The following is a 22344-nucleotide window of genomic DNA, read 5'->3' as shown; positions in this document are numbered from 1 at the left end:
ACTATTTTGAATTCTGGAACACAGTCAGAATTGTTCCAGAATTCTGACTTTCTTTGATTTTTTTTTTCAAAATTCTGACTTTTTTCCCCCAGAATTCTGACTTTTTCCTCAGAAATCTTTATTTTTTTCAATTCAGATTTTTAAGTCAGTATTCCGAGAAAAAAAAAATCAAAAGTTTGAGAAAAATTTAGATTTGGTGGCCCTAATTCTCTTCCGCAGTTTACTGACAAGACTTAATTTATTAAGTCAAAGCAACGTGTCTGTGTGTCCTGCAGGTGGCGCCCTGAGATCAATCATCTCATGGATCAGCTTTCAAAAAAAGAAAGGAGAGCTTCAGCTAAACCCACCCACTGTCAGGATTTCATCCTCTCCAAAAATAAACTGCCAACCACACCCAAAAGGGAGCCGAGTCCTCTGCCAGACAAGTTCACACCAGTCAGGATCACATTTATTCTAACAATATTCAAAAATATTCTCCAGCAGCTCAGTTTAATTATGCTATGGTTTGCATTATGATACCAGATATGAAAAAATGTCTAAATGTCTTAAATTTTGAAATAGACAGAATAAACGTCCAAGTAGGCAACAAATTATGAACTGCAATAATTTCATAAACATGTATAAAATAAACAATGCATCGAATTTTAAATGTAAAAGCATTATAAAATGTTGCCAACCCATTAAAGCCCACCATAATGTTTTTAAAAACCAACATTCAACAACTTTTCAACAATTGTTACATTCTTAGTTTATTGTTGAATAGGTGAAAATATTTAGATTTTATAAGCCCTTTTTACTTGACACTTTTGGTCCATGAGAAAAAAAGTTTGGACACCCCTGATTTAGAGAGCATATGTTTAAATTATTGTACATTTTAGAGAAATATCTCCTGGTGCACTAAAAGTTCTGCTTTGCTTCTGTAGGTACCAAGAAGTACTTACACGTCTCCAAGAGAACTGCAGAAAATACAGGAGTGTAAAGAGAAGAACAAAGAAAAGGCTGAGGTGCAATGTCACTTTGAGATCTGATGACAAAATAAATTAAAATTTAAAAAGTATTTTATTGATCCTAAACGGAAATGAAATGCTGTTGTAACTCACATTCATTCAAATTCTTCAAAATTATTGTAGACAGTATGCAGATGAAAGTGAAATGTTTTTTTCTTTTTACATTTTGTTATGATTATTACTTATTTAGTCTGAGATGCATTTCACAGAGTAGCTGCATCACGACCCAGAGAGAAACAGTCCAACTAGTAAACATCTGCAGCAGAAGTAGAGATTATTTTACAGTCCAACACGCTCTCACTTCCACATCTGCATCCTTCCAACCTCAGAAACTTCTGCATGCGGTCCACTTCAGATGTTGGGATCTGGAGAAATCTGAACAAACGGAGGTAGAGTCCCCTTATTTTACTTTATTGTTTATTAATTTATTTGCTCTTTTACTTATTTATTTGTTATTATTTATTTATATTGTTTTCATTTCTGAACAAAGAAATGACTAATGACAGAAAATATTTTCAAAAACTGGTTACAACTCGTTCTGAGTTGTACACCAGAGTACTATCCAGATTAAGTTTTAATTTTTGATAGTCATAATATTAGCACATAAAGAATGGCTAAAAATCAAGAGAAAAAAGTAGTTTTATGAGAAAAAGCTTATAGAATTATCAAGATCTGACATGACCTGCTCAATAATTTCAAACTCATGCTAATTTGATGCCGGTGTGCTAAAAGATTAATTATTTTGTTATCTGTAAAACTTATAGCAAAGTTCACTGAAATGCTCAACATTCCTCATTTTATTCTTTCACTTTTTATGTTGGAGTTCTCAAAATATTACTTCTTCATTCTCCTTTATTATGACTTTGTTCTTGTCAAAAGAAAAGTAGCCGCAATATTCAAAGTCCAGAATATGCTTGCGAAACAAAATGGCTGCCCCAGGCGTGCAGACATCACTCTGAACTATGAAAACTGTGGAAAAAAACCTAGATTTTCCACAAATTAAATTTTCAAAATCTGATTAATTGATTAAATCGATAACATTGTACATCGTTAGGGGAGAACAGAATAATTAATGTCTACTTTGTTTTGTTTTGCAGAGTGTGATTTCCCAGAATAAGGCAAAAGGCGACGCCAAAATGAAGTCTGAGTCTTTTCATCCAAAAGAAATTCCTCACACTAATATGGTAGTAATCACCTGTTACACCTGCTGCACTCCATCATCGGTGTGTAAGCCGTCCACAAGGATATTTATCTGATTATTCCAGGTGGAGAGCCACTCAGTCAGGCTTAATAATGCAGCTATTTGGAGAAGAGAGGCTTTGCATGACCGTATGGTGAAGGAGGAGCTACACAGGTAATGAAAAACATCCAAAAATACATTACTGACACAGATAGATTCAATTAGCTGGGATTACAATTTTTCTCAGTTGCTTTGCACGCCTTTGTCTAATCATTTTTGACATTTGCAAAACATTAAGTTAATTTCTCAAAACAAAACACCATGGATTACTTTCCTCAAAATCCTTTGTCCATCTCTCAAAGCTAAATATCTGTGTCAATGAACAAGTAAGTCCTTGTTTCATCGTGTAAAATATTAATCAATAAGCAACTAAAAATGTAGGAATTATACATAATCTGTTGCATGATGTACAAAAGCATTTCCAACTTGTTCACAAATGTGAGAAAAAATGTTTTGAAACAAAATGATTTGAAGGTTGAACAAGTAGCTTTATGAATTTGTTCTGAGAAATTCACCCGAAAAACTGAAAATATCTCTACCTAGTTATAAATAAATTTTGGGCCTGAGTAAAATAGGGCTGAAACAATTAATCATATTAATTGTGATTAATTGGATTAATCAATTGTTGAAATAATTGTCAACTAATTTAATAATCTATTAATTGTTAAGTGGATACAGATTTGCTGAGAGAACAACATTGTCAAAGAAGTAATCAACTCAAAGCTTTAAAATATAAACATTTTGCATTTATAAGAAAAACTTTGTAAATATTAGTGTTTATCCAGAACTCCTCAAGTTGCAGTTTTAGCGTCACCTGGTTCAACCTCTATTAAAGTGTCTTTTATTAAGCATCTTTTGCTATCCAATTATTAATCAATAATCAAAATAAAAGAAACAAAAAAACAAATCAGCTCTGACTGTACTGAAGCAGAAAGCACAGAGCTTTTCACATGTTGAAGTTTTGAGGCTACAAACGATTAAGCGTTCACTAAAGGAATGTTGTATTTTCTTTCAATTTTAGATTATAAAATGTTTATTTTCTTATTTAAAAATGAAATAAATTACTGTTGATTTGCATCTTTTAATGTATTTCATTGTATAAAAAAATCAGATTAATCAATTAATTGTCAGAATAATAGATTAATCAATAATTAAAATAGTCGTTAGTTGCAGAACTAACGTAAAACAAAACATAGAGCATGAGGCAACTTGTGAACTAACTTTACATAACTTTTTACCCAGTAGCTGTTTGTTTTAGCTGGTTTGGTTTGATTAATCAGCCTTCCTGCCTCTTCATTATCAGATATGAACGATGTTGCTTCGCTGAACTGATTTGAAGGAAACAACTGTTTTAACAGAATAGATAAACTGGTGCAGGGAGCGGTAGACCCGTCGCCTTTCCTGCAGCGGCAAAAGGAGCTGGAGGAGCGGGAGCGCCAGGAGAAGCGGCAGGCAGAAGAACGGACCCGTCTGGAGACTCAGATCATCGAAAAGGAGATAACTCTGATTCGCAAACGGATTGCTGAACAAAAACATGAAGCTGCTCTGCGCAAGAAAGAAGAGGTGCGTAATTATCACTTCATGGAGTTGAGAAAATGTCTGTACTAGGGCTGCAACCAATGATTATTTTAGTAATTGAATATTCTGTCCATTATTTTGATGATTAATCAATTAATCACATAGAAAATTGGCACTATATACAGATTTTTTCATTGAATTACTTAAACCTTTTTTATGCGATATTAGAAAAACATTAAAAGATCAATTTTTAAATTAAAAAAACAAATATTTTATTGTAAAATACAATGGTCCAAATTTAATGAATTTGAAGTTAAACTACATCACTTAAGGAGTTCTGAGGAGGATGTATGTCAAGACAAAAGATTTTTTATCTTAAATTCAATATGTATTTTGTACCATTTTGAGTTAATTACTCCTCTGATTGTGTGCCTTTCAGAATATTGCTTTATTTTTGAGACTGTATACCTCAGTTAATGATTAATCGATTACTAAATTAGTTGGCAATTATTTCAATAACTGATTAACCGCGGTTGATCTGATTAATCATTTTAGCCCTAGTTTTTACAGCAGATTACACAGCACTTTAAAGCATGAAGACACGCTGGCATTCAGTTGTTTATAACTCTTTGCCACAGATGGTTTTGAAAATAAGTTTTAAAATATCTTCTTGCCCCACAGACTGCTCGCCTCATGCAAAGATATGCAGAAAAAAGGGTGAAGGAAGAAAAGGAAGTAAGAGACTTGGTGCAACAAGTGATGGAGCACAGGATTAACTTAAAAGTAGCTCAAGAAAGGAGCAAGAAAATAAAGCAGAAAATCGGTAGGCCTTTTCCTTTGATGGCATAAAGAGAGGAATTTTACGATTCGTCACTAATTATGGTGATTTTAACACACATTTCACAGTGAAAGAAGTATCAGAGGAAAACCAGGAGCTGCTTCGCCAAGCCCTCGAGGAAAAAGAGGAGGAGCTCAGAAAAAGGTTTCAAATCATCCACGAAATTCACGTCATTGAGTCGCTGCCTATCGTCAAATCGAACAAGTTCGACGAGACGGAGGTAAGTGGATTTCACAGCCGGCGTCAGGGATCCCCGCAGGACCTCTGAGCCGTCTGTCTGGGCCAGATCGCAGGCCATGAGCTGCTGGGTGAGATGTCGCTGGCCGAGCTGAAGGAGAGGCTGGCGCTGCTGAGGCAGAACCAGCAGAAAGAGGAGGAGGAGCGACGCAGCAACATCCTGGAGGAGAAGCAGAAGAAGAAGCAGCAGATCCTGGAGACGCTGGACAACATCAACCTCTACAGGAAGCTGCTGACGAAGGAAGCAGCCGACAGGTTAGCTGACACGATTCATCAAATTAATCGTGATTAATCGACTATGAGAATCATTATCAATTTATTTAGTAATCGATTAATCGTTAACTGGAGTATACAGACGCAAAAAAAAAAAGCAATATACCAAAAGAACAACATATACAGAGCAGTACATTCTGCATTTTAGAGGAAAATTTTACTTGTCTGTAAATATGTTCTACCCATAACTCCTCAAATTGTATAATTTTAGTTGCACCCAATTCTAGTTAGGTTTAAAAAGATTAAGCATTTTTTGCTATCTATTTATTAATCGGTTAATCCAAAAATAGACAGCAGATTAGCTCTATGCAGTACTGGTGTTACGTCAAGCAAAAAGGTTTGAGTTTAAGAAGTATTTTAACTGTAGATGCTTCTACAAATAATCAACTGTTCATATGTAATTACATGTTAGGCAATAAAATATTTACTTTCTCATTCATTTTTATTTTCATCTTTTAATCTGTTGCTAATATTATGTAAAAAATATTAGGAATATAAATAAAAATCAACAGAATGTGACTGTTTAAAAAACAAACAAACAAATTAATCAATTAATCATCAGAATATCTGATTAATCAATAACTATAATAATTATTAGTTGCAGCCTGAATCTGAACATAAATGCACATGATATGATTCGTGTTTCATTACAATTTGCACTTATGGGTCTTTAGTTGTTTATGTATTTCTAAAGGGACAATACATGTAACATAATATGCCAATTAATCATCAGAAAAGTTGATTAATCAACAACTAAAGTAATCGTTAGTTGCAGCCTGAATCTGAACATAAATGTGACAGATTACAACGTGCACTTATGGGGCTTTTGCTGTTTATTTCTAAACTGACAATGCATTATAAGCCAAAGTTAGCCATAAAGGCTAGTTTTCACCTGTAGTCCCTCAGGTGAAATGTAATACATTTAAGTGCAATGCAATTCTTTTGGCACACCTTGCAGGAAAGAGGAACAGCGTTCCCAGCAGGAGCTCCTGAAGCAGGTGGTGAATGAGGACGAGACCATTGTGGCTCTGAAGAAGAAGCTGGAGGATAAGAAACAGGCGTTCCACAAAATGAAGGAAGCTGAGCGGAGCCAGGCCAAACCCGGCAAAAGGCTCGCCAGGAGAGCGTCTGGTCAGGTGAGGTTCCTACAGGGATCCATCAGTCTTCCTGCTTCGACATCAGTTGTTCTCCTCTCCTCTCCTTCCTTCCTCCAGAAAGAGCTAAGGGAGACAACATGGGAGGAACTGGAGCAGAGCTTAGCCCGCTTCGTGCAGAACACCAAGTGATTCAACCTCTTCGGAGAAAAACATGTAAAAACATGTGAACGATACTCCCTGATATGATTCATGTTTCATCTTATTATTTTAAACCATTCTGACTCATTTTCAATCCATTAAATCTGATTAAAAACGTCCCAGTGTGCCTGAAGTTTATTCACAGAATCACAGTTTGTTGCACCACTCTTGTTTTAAGACCATATTTTTGTTTCAGTTCCTCCAACAGCTTCAAGAAGCAAAAAAGAGGTGAAAACAGGAAGTGAACCTTCAACCTCTGACTCACATGGGAGTTTTCCAGAACACATCCTCCACTAACCTGCTCCCTGTTTTCCCACCAACTTAGAAGACCAGATCGGAATTATGTTAACATATCTGTTGCCGTACAAAGAGAATAAGCTTTATCTTTAAGGGCTTTCCATACAGTCAAAGTTTAAACAGAGAAATGTTAAACTACTTGAGATACAATCAATTAAATGATCAAATCAAGAGAACAGACAGTTAAAACAAGCAAATATTAATAATAAAACATGAAAGAATAACAGTAAAATAAATTAATCACTTCCAGAGAATGAGGAACTGTGAAATAAGGAACTGAGCCGAGGTCACAAGATGAAATACTAAAGTATGTTTTGATGTTTGTTGTTCATTTTAGGATATCATGTATTTGCTTTGGTTCATTCTGTACGTTACATAATAAAACCTTAATGTCAAGAAAAATATGTAAATACTTGATGAATAAAAAGATTTATGTAAATAAAAAAAATCTACATCATAAATGACTGAAATGAATAAAAAATGTTTTGCACAACCTAAAATAAACAGAAAAATGTCAAAAATATGACATGAACATAAAATATATAACATGAACGATACTGTTCAGAATTGATCTGAACAGAGTTGGATGAAAAATTATTGATCCACATATAAAATATATAACATTGGAAATAATTTATGTAAGTGACAAGTATGTTACATAGTAAATTATTGTTGTGCAAAATAATATAACATTAAAGATGTTGATGTCGGAGCTAAATTAATTAAATACATGATTATTTACAAAAATATTGATGCAAATAAAAATATGTCATATAATAAATGGATGATCTAAATGAAAACAATATTTAATATAATAAATAATTCATTTAAACTGTAATATTTAACGTAAGAAATTACTGACGTGAATAAAAAATATGAAACATAAATAATTGAAGAATTCCTGAGTGTCTTTTTGGGGCAGTGGCGTCCCTGCTGGACGCTGCCTGTAACTGCAGCAGCTCCGGCTCCTGCCCATTTTCTCTCGGTTTTAAGTTCCAAAGTAAAATCACATGACGCGCATTTTGTCATATGACAGCGATGAGAGAGCTGATTCTTGGCTGAATAAGGTTCTGGTGTTTTCAGAGCCGCTGCGGGATGAGATGCTGCAGACAGACCCAGGCTGGAGGTTCGGGCTGATCCGCAAGAGGATGGACCGTCTGCGGCTCCTGTCTGCCGTCACCGCCGCTTGTTTCATCGGTGAGTTTCAGCAAAACAGGAGAAAATAAAAAAGTAGCGGTTTTGAAAGAAAAATAATGAAACTCTAGATTCGGAGATTAAATAATTTAACCCAGATTCTACAAAACTCTGATTTTGTTGTGAATATTTCTTCAGATATTCCTTTCATAACTTGCTTAAAACTATTTTATCTGACTTTTTTCGGGTTTAATCACAAGATTATACATATAACTGCATAGTTGGAGCTTTTTCTTTTGTTTTGCTCACAGTAGAATAACTTTTTATCCCCAAACGCTCTTATCTTTTAGTCGTTTTTGCAATTGCTTTAATATTTTCGGAGGTTTCTGACCATCACATGACTCCACGCTGCTGAATAATTTAATTTTATGAGGATGGTGGCTCCTATTCAAGAAAGCAGTTAAGCACATGCCTTCTGTGATTAGCGCCACAATATGGGCTCTGTTTGCGTTTCTACCTGCTGCCTCCACTTTAGCATGCCACTCAGGACGGATTTCATATGGAAGTTATTCATCACAAACATTTTTCCGGGTGAAAAACTTAGACCTGGCCATTTATCACGGAGCTGGAGTCGTATTTAGTCTAAGTCAGGGCTTTTCAAAGTGTGGGGCGTGGACCTCCTGGGGTCGCCTGAGCTCTTCAGGGGGACATGAGATGAAGAACAAAAATGAAAAAAGTAAAAATAACCACAATTTAGCTAACTTCAACAAGCTATGATGAGTAAATAAAGTATGGTTTGTGATTATTTTTAAAAGTCTGGATTTTCATGGTTTGGGTCTGAAGATGGTCCACTGTGGTTGTGCCGTTTGTAAAGTTATACACTAAAAAATAAACAGCAATATTTTTTGTTCAGGTCCTAGACTCTGAGGCGCCTCCGGACTGATGGACGTCAGTTTAAAGTTTTTTTTTTTTGTCATAAGAGCAAAAAAAAATGGTGATTTATTTTTCAGTTATACTTTATATTGTTTTTTTTATAAAGGTCACAGTTAGCAACAGTTTGCTAACTGTGAGTTAGTTAGCAAGCTATAAGTTTAGCTTAAAACAAATATGCTATTAGCAAGCTAATTATTTAGCTTAAGACAAAGATAATTAGCTGGCTAGCTATATATTTATTTTGAAGCTAAATGTGTATTAGCAAGCTAAATAGTTAGTTGGTAAACTAAATAGTTAGCTTCAAACTAAAAATGTATTTCCGAATAAATATTTAGTTGGGAAGCTACATATTTAGTCAGCAAGCTAAATAAGGAGCTTCAATCCAAAATGTTTATTTAGCAAGCAAAATATTTATTTTCAACTTAAATATCTAGTTAGCCAGTTAAATATTTAGACTAAACAAATATTTAGTGTGCAAGCTAGATATTTAGTTTCAAATTAAATATTTAGATAGCAAGGTTTTGAAGCTAAATATGTATTTAGCTAGCTACATATTTAGTTAGCTACCTAAATATTTAATTTGAAGCTAAATATTTAGCTCACCAGAAAGTAGTTTATAATCTTAGAACAGTAAATGACAAGGCAAGTGAAGCACCATATCCTGTGGCGCTACGCGTAGCTAAACCAGGAAACCTCAACAATAAACAACAACAGTGAAAACGTGTCTGACTGCAACATCAAGTACAGCAACAACAAAAAGTTTATAGAAATATTAACGATAAAATATTGAAAACTAAGTTTAACTGAGCAGATTTTTGGTCGTTTATTGAAGATCAGGTTTAGCATCCAGATTTGAACGATGCAGACCGGTCCACATCATTCCTGTGGGTTTTATAGGTTGGGTATTCATGTCCTGGTCTTGTCAGACAGCTGTTTGCGGATGGATGACCGGGTTCTTCTCCCTCAGGCTTGGTGCAGAGCCAAACCACACTCACCCCTGTGGTGATGAACACCACTGCGCTGCAGAATGCTACCGTTGTGACTCCAACACCCGTGATTTTCAGCAGCACCACCCCAGGCTGCTTCAGTTTCAACGCTTCTACTTGTGAGGCCTGTGCGCCAGGGTCACAGTACGACAACAGTGAGTCAGTAGTTCTGAATTTACATCAGCCGTCTGCTTTTTCCAGACCTTCTACTAAAAGTGGGCAATTATTATATCGTTCAACATTTATCGAGAAACATTTCTTATTGTTTTCATGCAAAATTTCTGTTATTTATGTTAAAAATGACCTAAAAGGCTTCCCTGAACAGGTTAGGATAGGTCTATGGGCGAAACAAAACATGTTCATTGCACTTTTTACACCAAAATCAGTCTTTGATAGTCAGATTTTAGTCTGCTCAGTTCTTCCTATTTTGAGCTATTTAAGGGCGTCTTGTCACTTTAAATCCAAATAAGCTGTTGCTGGCCACGCCCCCCAGCTCAATGTTTACACTGAAAATGGCAACAAACGGATACACAACTGTTTCTGAACATTATACAAACATTTTTTTTTCTGAATAGTAAGTCAACAACAAAACATTTGTCTTTTCCAGCAGTTGTTGTGAAGCACATTCAGCAATGAAACCAGCTGACCAAACAAAATGGAGCTCCACTTGGGTTGCTAGGCAACGGCTCTGGGCTCGGTTATGGTTGCTAAGTAACGGTTAAGCGCTCACAGATTATGACTTAAAAATCTGGAGGTTTTTGAAACGGCTCATTTTCCAGACATAAAAAAAACATTAACTTATTACTCAGAAGCAGTGGTTTTCTTAAGCGCTTGGGGAAATTTTAGGAGGAGCCGGAGCCCAAATGAAAGTACAAAAACGTGCAAAATAATTTTTTTGTTATCATAATCCTTGTTATTGTCACAATAATATCACAAAATATCGCGATAAAATTCTGAATCCATATCGTCCATCTCCACCTTCTACATTTGTAACATGTCTGCCGTCTCGGTTCTCTACGACGGCCATTTTATACATAAAAAAAAAGATGTAGCAAATTCCTGCCAAAAACTCTCAGGAATTTCCTAGAAAAAAACATGAAAATTTCTGAATTAGAAAAGATGGACATTTGCTGGAAAAACAAAAATATTATGTGAGATTCATCTCAAAAATTTTCCAGAAAAAGACTCGGAAATTTGTAGATGAATCTCAGAAATTTTCTACAATTTCTAAAATAGTCTAGAAAATTTTTCATTTTTCAAATTTGTAGCAAATTTTCTAGACAATCTCAGAAATTTCAAATTTCTGAAAGTCAAATTTTGACTTTTGGACAAAGTTTTTTCTTGCAAAGTTTCAACTTTTCAACCTGAAAAATGTCAAGTATTTTTCTTGAAAATTTCTGAGATTAATCTCAAAATTTTATAGTTTTTCTAGCAAATTTTAACTTTTCGAACTCAGAAATCTTTTGGCATAAAATTTACTCCTCTTCTCTTCCTATCTTCAATGGCCCTGTTACGCTGTTCTAGGTTTCTCCCTGAATGAATTGAAGAGTTTTTTCTCTACCTCCTCAGACACGCTGCTGTGTACATGCTGCCCTGATCCTGGGCTCTGTATATTTCCTGGAGCCTGTCTTCCATGCAAGACAGGTTTCTACCAGCCACTGGCAGGACAACAGGAGTGTCTGGCTTGCAGTCGGGGCTCCTACACAAAGTAAAACCTCACATCTCTAAAACTAACCCTTAAGGTTTTATTTTTTATCTGTTAGCTTGATTTTCTCCTTCCTTCCAGTTTCACCGGGAGCCCATTGTGCCACCCATGCCCTGCTGGGTCCTTCAATAATGACACGGCTGCAGAAAGCTGCACAAGCTGTTCCCCAGGTATGTGTTTTACTTTTTCATCTAAAAGTCATTCCTGTGTTGTTAATCAGTGACAGAAAATCAATATGAAGAAGTGAAAAACATAGATTCACGTCGAAGTGCAGCTCAAATATGTGGAGGACATGTTTACAATACTGCAATCTAAAATCAGATAGAAACTGTGACTCACGCATGTTATTTTCCACCTTCTGCTTTCAGGTTTGTTTGCATCAAAGCTCGGCTCTACTTCCTGCACACCATGTCCCCAGGGAAGCTTTTGCAAGTAACTTGTTCTTATTTTATATTTTTGTTTGTTTTGTTCTGTAACCAGGACCCAAAATGGTCAAATGTTTGTCTGTTTTTGTGCAAAAAGGGGAAAAAAATAATCAGTCATCTAACCTCTAAATTGAACATCACATGCCTCCATCCCATGGCTGTGTTTGTCACCACACACACACACACACAAACACACGCATACACACACACGCACGCGCGTGCGCACACGGACTGAACAGCTGGGGCTCTGAGTATTCACTGCATAAAAATCAAAGCGCCGTGTATTATCTCGTCTCGGTGACTTGTAGTTCGGCCTCTGAAAGACGCTTCCTGTCTGAGATTCTGCAGAGAAATTTTTTTCAGCTTCCCAAAGCATTCCCGAGGAACTCTGTGTGTTTTATTTGCTCTGTGCATTTTTGTTTATTTATACACAGTGGTGCTTTCAGTTCCTAAATAAAAGAAGATCAAGAAAACTAGACTGGATTATTATAACCAACTAGTTTCTGCTAGGCTTCTGCACATGGATTATCATTTCATCGATCAAAACAGCTTTAAAGTCAGGAGAACTTTGACACTTGCATTGGTTTTTTTCTTTGTTAATCTTTCTTTAGAAGGAAGAAAAACTTTTCTTCCTCAGAGTAATTTCCACTCACAGCATGACCCACTTTCTTTTCTAATTAGCTTTACACTTTGATCTCTTCAAATATTTCTCAGATTTAGCAAAAATTATCAGATTTTTTTTTCTTTCCAGAAACCGAACAACAAAGACCTGGTCACGATTCCATTTGTTGGAAACAAATGCATCTTTAAAGGGGACCTACGATGCATAATTCACATTTTGTGTGCATTTATTCTTCCATTTGAGTTTCTACTGCTTCTAAAAAAAAACACCCAGCTGTTTTTTGTTACTAAGTTAACATTTTTGGTGTCTAGAAAATGAACCATTTCAAAACAACCCGAATTGTTTAGTCACATTCGACAGGCACTGCGACATTACCTAGCAACTGTACTTGCACCCAGCCTTGTTACCTAGCAACCCCAGCCCGTCAAGTAACTTTTCAGCAAAATATAAGAGGTTGTTTTAAATCAATAATTTCTTAATATTGATTTAAAAAACCATTAGTTCCACTGGCAGATTATTTCACTTATAACGTTTGAAAATGTTGTTTTGAATTAAATAATCTGATAATCTATTTTAAAAAAAATCAATAATAAGGAATAGTTTACTTAAAACAAGCTCCTATATCTTGCTGAAAGATACTTAGTTCTGAATGATTTCAAGTGTACTAAGATATTTTCACTAGAAACTGGACCAAAAATTTTTTTGCGGTGGAAACCCATCTTCGGTCTTACTTACTGCAGCCTTGAAATCCAGTCGGGTTTTTTTTTAAACAACCGTAAGCATCTTACCTTCTGTCGGCAGTTCGTCTGGTTGCACACAGTGCCCGATGTGTCCCGGAGGAACAGAAGCTCTGCAGACCGCTGCTAAAGATTGCACCCCCTGCCGACCAGGTATTCACATTAGCATTTTCCTGCAGTTTGTTTTTTAAAAATCCAACAAAAAAGCAGAGGAATTGTTGTGAATCCAGTTTGGTTTCAACAGGCATGCACAAGGCTCCCCATCAGACGATGTGTCAAATCTGCAGCAGTGGTTTCTACCAGATCCTCTGGGGTCAGGAGAGCTGTGACCTTTGCCCCGAGAACCACTACTGCCCTGTGAGCGCCACACACTCTCAGAACTATGGTTGAACTGGAAGAAATGCTGCATCCAGTTGTACTTGGAATTGGGAAATTTGGACTTCCCAGTTGGAAAAGTCAATTGAAATGCCCTCAAAAGTCATATTTCCCACTGGGAAGACATGTGCTTCAATATGGCTGCTTCTCACATCAAGAGTAAAACATGCTTATCTTACAAAACATATAAAAAGGTCAGTCTAAAAATCAATGCTAAATATAGCGCTTACAACTCTAAACTGAAATTTTTATTTTGTTTGTTTATGAAAAGTAAAGCTTACAATTATTTGTTTGTAAGAGCGATTTGCAAACAATGTTTATGGGGTCGCCATGTTGAAATTCCGACTTTTTAGAAAAGGGGTTCTCTGCCGATTCAAAGTTGGCGTTTCTAAAGAAGAAACACTGGCTACTTCCAGCAGCAGAACTCTTTCAGGAACTTACAGAAATCATCTGGGGTGACTGCTTTAAAAAGATGAACAAGAAAACAAGAACTTAAATACAATTTCTTTGTCTCAAGGCCAGTTTATATTACTTTTTGATTGTTCTTTTTAATGTCTTTATTAATTTTTTTTAACTTTTTATGTCAGTTTCACATTATTTCATTAACCAAAAGGTTATCAGCATTTAGTCCTCCCTACTTAAAAACAACTTTGAAAAATCACTACAGTTTTTTATTAAAACAGTGTGATTTATACTCTTATTTTGAAAATGTAACCGGATGTTCTGTTAAGAGAGGCGGGAAGGGAGGGACGACGCTAATGTCGGACAGGCTAATACAGTCTGTCTGTTATTATAAGTGCTTAATAAGTTTTCTGATATCCTGGGTTACAATAGCAAGTTCGTCAAATCGCAGTTCCGAGTTCCCACTTCCCAGGCAACTGGAGCGCAGCAGAATACCTTCGTTGTATGACGGAGCGGTTTTCTTTCAGAGCCCCGACGTGAACCCCATTCAGTGTCCGAGCGATGCTTTCTGCCCCAAAGGCAGCACGGCTCCGGGTTACTGCATGGAGACGTTCTTCAGGAAAGCAGGGGATACCTGTGAACTGGCGCCGGTTACTATCGCTCTATTGGTCATCGGAGGAGGTGGTGAGTGGTTGGTTTGAACAAAATGACAGAAGTTAGAAAAATAAGCTGCTCTAAATTAATCTATTTTTTAAAATCTGGTCCCCCCACCAATGGACCCCATGGTTTTTCACAGTAAGGTGTGATGTGAGCGCGCCCAGGGCCGCCATCTTGTTTTACCATCGTGTTTTACAGCTTCTATTTCAGTGGTTCTTAACCTTTTTTGAGGTACCGAACCCACCAGTTTCATATGCGGATTCACTGATCCCTTATGTAGTGATAAATAAAATATGATAATTAAAAAATTAATTAAAAATTAATTCAAAGAAGGAATGATTGGAGTGAAAGCCACTTTTTGAAAATATTTTCTATCATTTGTAATTTCCTCTTTAGAAAAGAAAGAGGAAAAAATTTATTAAAATCAGAAATCTTATTTTTAGGTGATATCACTCACCCCAAATTTCAGTACTAAATCAGTCTCTAAATTATTTTAGTATATGTTGGGTTTGTTTTTTTCTTGTGGAACCTGTTTTTTGTAACTCATTGCGTCTTTCAGGAAGAAGTGGTGATATCAGAACACATTTCTTCTTTTCTTGTTTTATCTTCATACGTAACTCGATCTTATGACTAAATGCGGCACAGTCAGCTGTTTGAAGTTAAAACAAAATGAATAATCAGAGTCATGCTGTAACATCAGTGCAATCTTTGATTGATCACTTCCTGTCTCTGTTCTTCAGTGGCCTTACTCCTCATTATTTTGTTGGTTCTTCGTCGACGGCGGGACTCTGACGGAGAGCTGGCGGTCGCCCGGGCTCCTCTACTGCGCAAAGAGCGACCTCAGGGTCGGTACTACGGCCTGCCCTGCGACACAGAACCAGTCTATGCTGGCTGGTGAACCCTTTCCAAACTCAACTGTAACTTCAGAGGTGACCTATTATGCTTCCTTCAACATATTAGGATAGTTTTATGGGCTGCACAAAAAATGTTCATTTTTTTACATAAAATCTCTCTTAGATAATGAGATTTTAGTCTGGTAAGTTCTGCCTATTTTGGGCTGTTTTAGGTACTCTTGTCACTTCCAAATAAGCTCAACATTTGGAGTCATATATGAAAATGGCTGCAAACAGATGTGCAATTATAGAGCCATACCTCTTTGAAAAGCGTTAGTAGAGCCTCCCGCACAACCAGCAAGAAGCCAGAAAGTGGCTACATGATGGTAAGTCAACAACAAAAAAATGTATTTTTCAGCAGCCATTGTACAGTGCATGCAGCAGTAAAACCAGTTGATCAGAAGTGCTGGAGCGTGGCGCTTGTTGCTAGGTGATGAGCGAAACTCTGCTGAGGTTGCTAGGTAACGGTGCAGCACCCTTTGTGACTTAAGAATTGGGATGTTTTTGAAATGGCTAATTTTCCAGACACAGCTGGGTGTTTTTTTGTTTATTTATTATTTTTTTAAGCACTTGGACTGTTTTAAGAAGTTGAGATCCAAATCAAAGAGAAAATGTGAATTTTGCATAATAGGTCCCCTTTAAAGTTCTGAACTGGTGCCTGTAAACATGTTAATTACCTAAAATGACAGCGACAAACAGAGGTGAGTAATTCTGGGATTTGCGATATCATCTTTTACAAACTGTTTAACTGAGACAAACAGCCTCTAAGGTACTTTAATGTTGGATAATTGGAGTTTTACTTTAAAATGTGGTGGAAACCATGTTTTTTTTTATTATGGAAAGCACTTTTTACGGTTTTATTTCATTGTTGGAGAATAATAAAGGCATTGTTCACTTCAGTTAAATTTATCCCACATCCAGCTGTTTGGATACGTTCAGTGTGCTGTAAAAATGTTGTTTCTTTATATTTGGCTTGTTTTTTCCTTTGGAAAATTATCTGCTGTTTATTTGCTTATTTTGATGTATATTATGTTGGATGTTTCATTTGTGGGTTTTAAAAGTAAAATAAATAAAACATTAATTTGATTTTTATCTGTTCTCAGTCTAGAAATTATGACTTTTTGCACACATACTGAACCAACACAGAACTTTATCTGTAAAAATAAACAGGTTCACACTGCAGGTCCAAGATGAAAATATCTTCTGCTATCTTGAACAACCCATAAGCACTTCTGTCACAAAATATATATTTAATCCTCCAGCACTGAACTCTTATTCTCTGAGGAAGCAGACCTAAATATTCATCCAAAGACTGTGACAAATGGCGCATCTGAATATCAGATAAGCATGTCTGCAGAGGAATGTTTCCATAGGAGACCGTCAATAAATCAAAATATTGGCAGAGGATTTCAGGAAGCAGAAGCTGCTCTGAAGGTTTTACACAAGCAAAAACTGGATTTCTTTTTTATTTCATAAAGGTCAGGGACTTGTTTTCTTTTTTGTGAAGAAAGGATAATTAAATAAATCAAGCTCATGCGATCAATTTCTGCTTTATGAGCCTGACATTTCTCTAATTTTTTTTTTTTTTGGTACTTTTCCAGGGAATTTAAGAATTGTATTTTGGATGCTCTAATTTTCTAGTTTTACTTATCTTCTGTAGCTACCTATTTGAATGAAAGGCACTAAAGAAGACAAATGAAGTTGAGGAAATCTGTACATCTGATAAACAGCTCAGTTTTCAGTTTATCATTTAAAAATATTGCAGCTTCTACTCTATGGAGAGCCATTTCAGCCAAAATTAAATAAATAAGTGGGTGAAATAAATAAGTTAAATAATTGTCATTTTTATTCCCTTTTATATTTGTTCATTTATATTTATTCCCAGATTAATTCAACCATTTTTTATGTTCCCATTTTCATGTCTAATTTTAATTTTTCCTTTTTGTTTACCCATTTTTCATTTATCCCTTCATCCATTTAATCTATTTTTCATTTAACCACTTTTCAATTTCCCTTTTTCATTAACCCACTTTTCAATTTCCTGGTTTAATTGATCAATTTCTCATGTTTCTCTTTTTTATTTTGCCAATTTTCCTTAATCTATTTTTCATTCAACATTTTTCTGAAAAATGTATACTTTTCCCATTTTCCCTTATTCATTTAATATTTCCTTATTTATGACATTTCATTTTCCCCTCTTCGTTTCTGCTTTAATATGATAATGAGGGGCAGTAGGGTTAGGTACTGTCTTGGAGAAATTATGTCCTGATGTCTGTTCTAATGACAAACTCTCTTACACGTACTATCAAACTCTCTTACATTTACTATCAAACTCTCTTACACATATTGTCAAACTATCAAACCGTCTCACATTCACAGTCAAATCCTCTTACACGGACTATCAAACTCTCTTACATTTACTATCAAACTCTTACACATATTGTCAAACTATCAAACTCTCTCACATTCACAGTCAAACTCTCTTGCATGTACTATCAAACTCCTGAGAGTTTGATTGCAATGGAAGTTAACTTAAAATTTCAATTTCTGATTGGACCCCAGGCAGGCTTTTCAAAATAAAAGCAGACCTCCGGTTTATGTTTGATTCATGTTTCTCTCCTGCGGCTTTAAAAATGTAAACCTTTGTGTTAATTGATTTGCTAAATGTTAGAGCCATAAATAGGAAATATTTAAGTTATTTGTAAGATGGTTTGTTTGTATTTTATAAAATTTAGTTAGGACGATTGATATTTGTTTAGGCATTTTTATTGTGCAATTTAGTTTTATTTTGAAAGGTCTAGGGAATGACAGATATTGGATATGTTGCCATAACACTAAAGGAAATCATGTAGCTGAAAATAAATTAAAACATATTATGTTGGCAAAAAATTCTGTAAACCACATATGTGATCAATATCAATCAAAATTGCTGACATTTGACATGCAAAAAAACCCTTTCAGATTACATAAACAGTACCTTACCAGGTACTTCTCTGACTTCAGGATGATACAGGGTCACCTATAAGACCAATTTTAACTGAGGTTGCACATATGTGCTTTATTTTTTGCCCACACAATATTTTTTTTTTTTCAGATACATAATGTCGTTTTTCAAATTAAAACCCTCTATGGCATGGCTTTGCCCTCGGGCAACAAACCACATTTCTGTACCTCACATTGCTCTGTAATTTTATTTTGGGGGGAATGATTTAAAATACCTCCAGACATATTTTTGTCCAAATAAAAGAGGTATTGAGGTTCATGTGACCTTTTACTTAGAAGAGGAACAGTCCTTTTTATGAAGCAGAGGAGGTGCATGCTACACCTGTGTTCCGTTCTGTGGATTAGTCATTAAAATCATCATCTTCATACTGGGCTGCCTGCGTCTTACCTCACCACTCACTCCACAAATCATGACAAACTTATCTTGGATGTAACCTTTGTCTCCCACCTGCTGTGGATGTTGAGCAACATAATCATCATCATCGTTTGTGCAGTTTTGTTTTCTCAGATATTAATTATTTTTTAGGTCATCCAAAGTTCACTATCCCCCCATATTGCTCCAAAACAAACGAAAGTGGGCTACTTCGTTAGTGCTCCGTTTGTGAAGGTTTGTGCCGTTAAAATTTTTGTTTGTGCAGCTTTCGTTTCTGAGATATTAAAAGTTATAATTTTGGCCAATGACTTCACCATCCCCCCATCTTTCTCCAAACATCAACATTTTTGCTTTATTGCTGTTATGTCGCCGCCGCCAACTGGTATGTAGTGTGGACCACAATGTCAATCAAGGATTATATTATACAAATGACTAAATCTGATTTTACTTTATTTGGTGCTTTCACAGTTTAAGATTCAGCTGATTACATTGGGCCTGTCGCGATAATTTTTACGCCTGGATGACTGAATGTTCAGGGTTAAATTCTTCTGAAAATACTCAGATACGAGAGTCCATAGATAAAAAACTTCAGAAACTCTGGACTAAGGGATTATAGAAAAGCATAGGAGCGGGGAAGTAAAATACTAATAACCATTGACAATTTATGAAAATTAAGAAAGTCCACTAAAAATCCAAAAGTCTGACTATAATCTCAAAATTCTGAGAAAAAAAAGTTTTTCAGTGACCCCAATCCTTTTATGTTTAAAGTAGTTCAGTGCAGGATAAAAGGAAAAATTTCAGATATTTACTGAGACATTTCGGAGATTCTGTAAACAACTGCAAGTGTTCTGCAATGAACGCTAGGGGGCAGTGATGTTCAGCATGTAGGTTAACTTTACAAGCGAATGAAAGAAATTTGCCCAAGTAGGATACCGTAGGTAGGAATTAGAAAAGAAGAAAACATGGCGGCCGCGGTGGTCAGAAGGTTGTCAGGTGTGTTTTTAATGTTTTTCTTCTTGTTGTTTCTGTGTGCGTTGAATTTGTCGATTTTATGTTGTTAGTGTTATTTTAGGAAATATTTTGTGGTCCGACCCGGTTAACTTGAACGTTCTGGTGGTTACTAAAGTGGGGAAAATCTGCTTTTTCCTCCCCGTTGTTGTTTTATCATGTCTCCGTTTTTATACCAGGGCTGCTGAGACCTCTATACCGCTTTGTCGGAACCAGTTCTCCTCAGATCCGTCAGCTGTCCGGGTTCATCCGGGCTCAGCCTCTCTTCGGAACAGCTACAGCCGCTGTCTGCGCTCCCGTCCGGGCTACTGTGGCTTTGACGCCCCGCTACCCCCTCCTGCAGCGGTAAACGTCTATTTATTACAATTTTATAAGCGGTGTTTATATTTCACGATAGTTATATTCATTTTTGATTACCAAAATCGAGAAATGCGTGTAAAAAAGAAATGGGCACGGGGCATTCGAGATCACAGCCGAAGGTTGACGAAGACTGACGACGTTACGTCTGAAAGTCGGAGCTAGTTAATCCATGTGTAACAGCTACCTGCTTGCAAAGTCATCAGCTTTTTAGCTCATAAAGTTGAGATTTTATGGAAATTTATACAGAGAAAAGGAGGATTTACAACCTCCTAGTTGTAAATCTGACCAACCAGCACCCTTACAGAGGGATGTAAATCTCAATATTGAGCACATTCTGCATTTTATTACTCACAACTGCAATGGCAAGAGATAAAGTGTCAGCAGTCCAATTTCTCTCAACAGCTGTGAATAGTTCATAGTGATTTATCGGTGCCCCAGCAACCCTCAGGACCCCACTGAGGGACAAAAGTGTTAGAAAATGGATTGATGGATGGATATATCGGTGCCGATTTTCTTAATTTTAGGAGATCGGTGATCGGCTGATTTTTACATATGAAGCCGATCTTATCCACCGATCTTATCTAGCTTGGCAAATGTGTAAGAATCTGACCTCTAATGCTCTCTGGTGAGAAAGGTTTGACTGACAGACCGGCCCATGAAGTTATGTCTGAATGTTTACAATTAACAATAGTGACCCAACTGTTGCCAACTCAACAACTTGCTATATTGAGCAACATTTCAGACAAAAATTAGTTTCAGACAAAATCGTAATCGGCAGATTAAGCTTTTTAAAAAATCAGTAATCGGCGAGCGGCCAGAAAACTGCAGTCGGTGCACCCCTGGTTGTTGCATAAGCATCAGTGGATGGAAACAGCATAAAGTCTCACTTTTCTCCACATAATTAAACGACAACCAGTCACGTTTCTCACAATCATGTAACCCAAAAACATTGAAGCTACAGTTGTTGGATGGAATGAGTGTTAAAAATACTGACATATGATTTTTTTATTTGGTTCAGAAGGAGGGAAAAATCATGATAAATGAACAGAGAAAAACATTTTGAGGAACTGGTGTTTATTTAATCTGCAGACAGATTAAATTCTCACCTGACAAACATGATGCATCTGGTTGTTTACTTCCTGCTCGATCCATCTGTGGTAGTTGTACACTATTTTTAGGTGGTTTTGGAAAAATCATGTTGTTTACTTCCACTGCTCTACATCCCATATTTCCCAGAAAAAACTTAAATATTTGTGTCAAAGTCACAAATTTGCAAGAAAAAAGTAAAGTTTTTATATGATTAAAGTAATAAATTTACAGTATTATGAAGTGAGATATTTAAAGATTGAAAAGTTACATATTTGCATCAAAACATGACCTCTGGATATTTTCCTAAGTTTTTAAATTTTGTTTCCTTTCCATTTTACTTAAAGTCTCTTTGTGCTGTTTCAGGGTTTCAGCTCTGGTTCCCAGCCTGACCTGGCAACCCTGCAGAAACCTGACGTATTTCAGCTTGAAGAAAGGAAAGAGGAAATCAGTAAGCGCAGTGACCGACCGGTTTATGCGGCTGCACTGTGGCCTTTGGATCAGGCGGAAGGTGTGCCTTTTTTTAATTACCTGTCAGAATCTCTGGTTTCTGCATAAATTGCATTTAACAAAGAGTTCTTGCCCTCTGACCAGGCTGGGTACAAGAAGAAGCTGTGGAAGAAGCTGCCCGCCAGACGAAAGCGCTTGAGGGAAATCGTTTTCTGTAACAAGACTCAGTGCAAACTCCTGGACAAAATGACTTCTTCTTACTGGAAAAGGAGAAACTGGTTCCTTAATGATCCGTATCAGAAGTACCACGACCGGGTCAACCTCTGAATAAAATAATGCTGTAATCCTAAATGCAATGTAATAATATTAAACATCCATATTGTTGTCATAAAATAAATCTTAAAGTCAAAACATGTCTTACTTGTTCTTTGAAGAAAACTGGACAGAAACCATCAAATGTGCCGTCTTTATTTTTTTTATTGTGTATGAA

At 36.2% G+C, this 22344-nt stretch overlaps 3 protein-coding genes across 5 annotated transcripts; all 3 read left to right on the top strand.

Moving 5' to 3' along the window:
- Positions 1–247: 247 nt before the first annotated feature.
- cfap99 (cilia and flagella associated protein 99) lies at positions 248–7095 on the top strand. Of its 2 annotated transcripts, none has more exons than XM_016663022.1 (11): positions 248–435; positions 924–1004; positions 1337–1396; positions 2105–2191; positions 2273–2361; positions 3606–3810; positions 4447–4588; positions 4672–4823; positions 4890–5095; positions 6072–6249; positions 6605–7095. In XM_016663022.1, the coding sequence occupies exons 1-11, from the start codon at positions 301–303 to the stop codon at positions 6638–6640; spliced, it is 1371 nt and encodes a 456-aa protein (XP_016518508.1). In that variant the 5' UTR covers positions 248–300; the 3' UTR covers positions 6641–7095. The 2 variants fall into 2 exon arrangements, with proteins under 2 accessions (XP_016518508.1, XP_007576240.2); XM_007576178.2 differs by lacking the exon at positions 6605–7095 and adding an exon at positions 6328–6527.
- A 474-nt stretch (positions 7096–7569) lies between these two features.
- LOC103154770 (sushi, von Willebrand factor type A, EGF and pentraxin domain-containing protein 1) lies at positions 7570–16666 on the top strand. 2 transcript variants are annotated; one of them, XM_007576175.2, is made up of 9 exons: positions 7572–7902; positions 9740–9913; positions 11328–11466; positions 11545–11633; positions 11832–11895; positions 13312–13400; positions 13492–13604; positions 14552–14708; positions 15422–16666. In XM_007576175.2, the coding sequence occupies exons 1-9, from the start codon at positions 7716–7718 to the stop codon at positions 15577–15579; spliced, it is 1170 nt and encodes a 389-aa protein (XP_007576237.1). In that variant the 5' UTR covers positions 7572–7715; the 3' UTR covers positions 15580–16666. The 2 variants fall into 2 exon arrangements, with proteins under 2 accessions (XP_007576238.1, XP_007576237.1); XM_007576176.2 differs by lacking the exon at positions 9740–9913 and having other exon boundaries at positions 7570–7902.
- Positions 16667–19832: 3166 nt separating this feature from the next.
- On the top strand, positions 19833–22265 carry mrpl35 (mitochondrial ribosomal protein L35). Its single transcript, XM_007576174.2, has 4 exons — positions 19833–19943; positions 20138–20303; positions 21771–21915; positions 21999–22265. The coding sequence occupies exons 1-4, from the start codon at positions 19913–19915 to the stop codon at positions 22179–22181; spliced, it is 525 nt and encodes a 174-aa protein (XP_007576236.1). The 5' UTR covers positions 19833–19912; the 3' UTR covers positions 22182–22265.
- The last annotated feature ends 79 nt before the right edge of the window (positions 22266–22344 follow it).

The sequence above is a fragment of the Poecilia formosa genome, unplaced genomic scaffold (genome assembly GCF_000485575.1).
Source record: "Poecilia formosa unplaced genomic scaffold, Poecilia_formosa-5.1.2 Scaffold400, whole genome shotgun sequence".
Classification (NCBI taxonomy): domain Eukaryota; kingdom Metazoa; phylum Chordata; class Actinopteri; order Cyprinodontiformes; family Poeciliidae; genus Poecilia; species Poecilia formosa.
The sequence above is the reverse complement of the archived record's forward strand: the minus strand, read 5'-3'. Positions and strand labels throughout refer to the sequence as shown.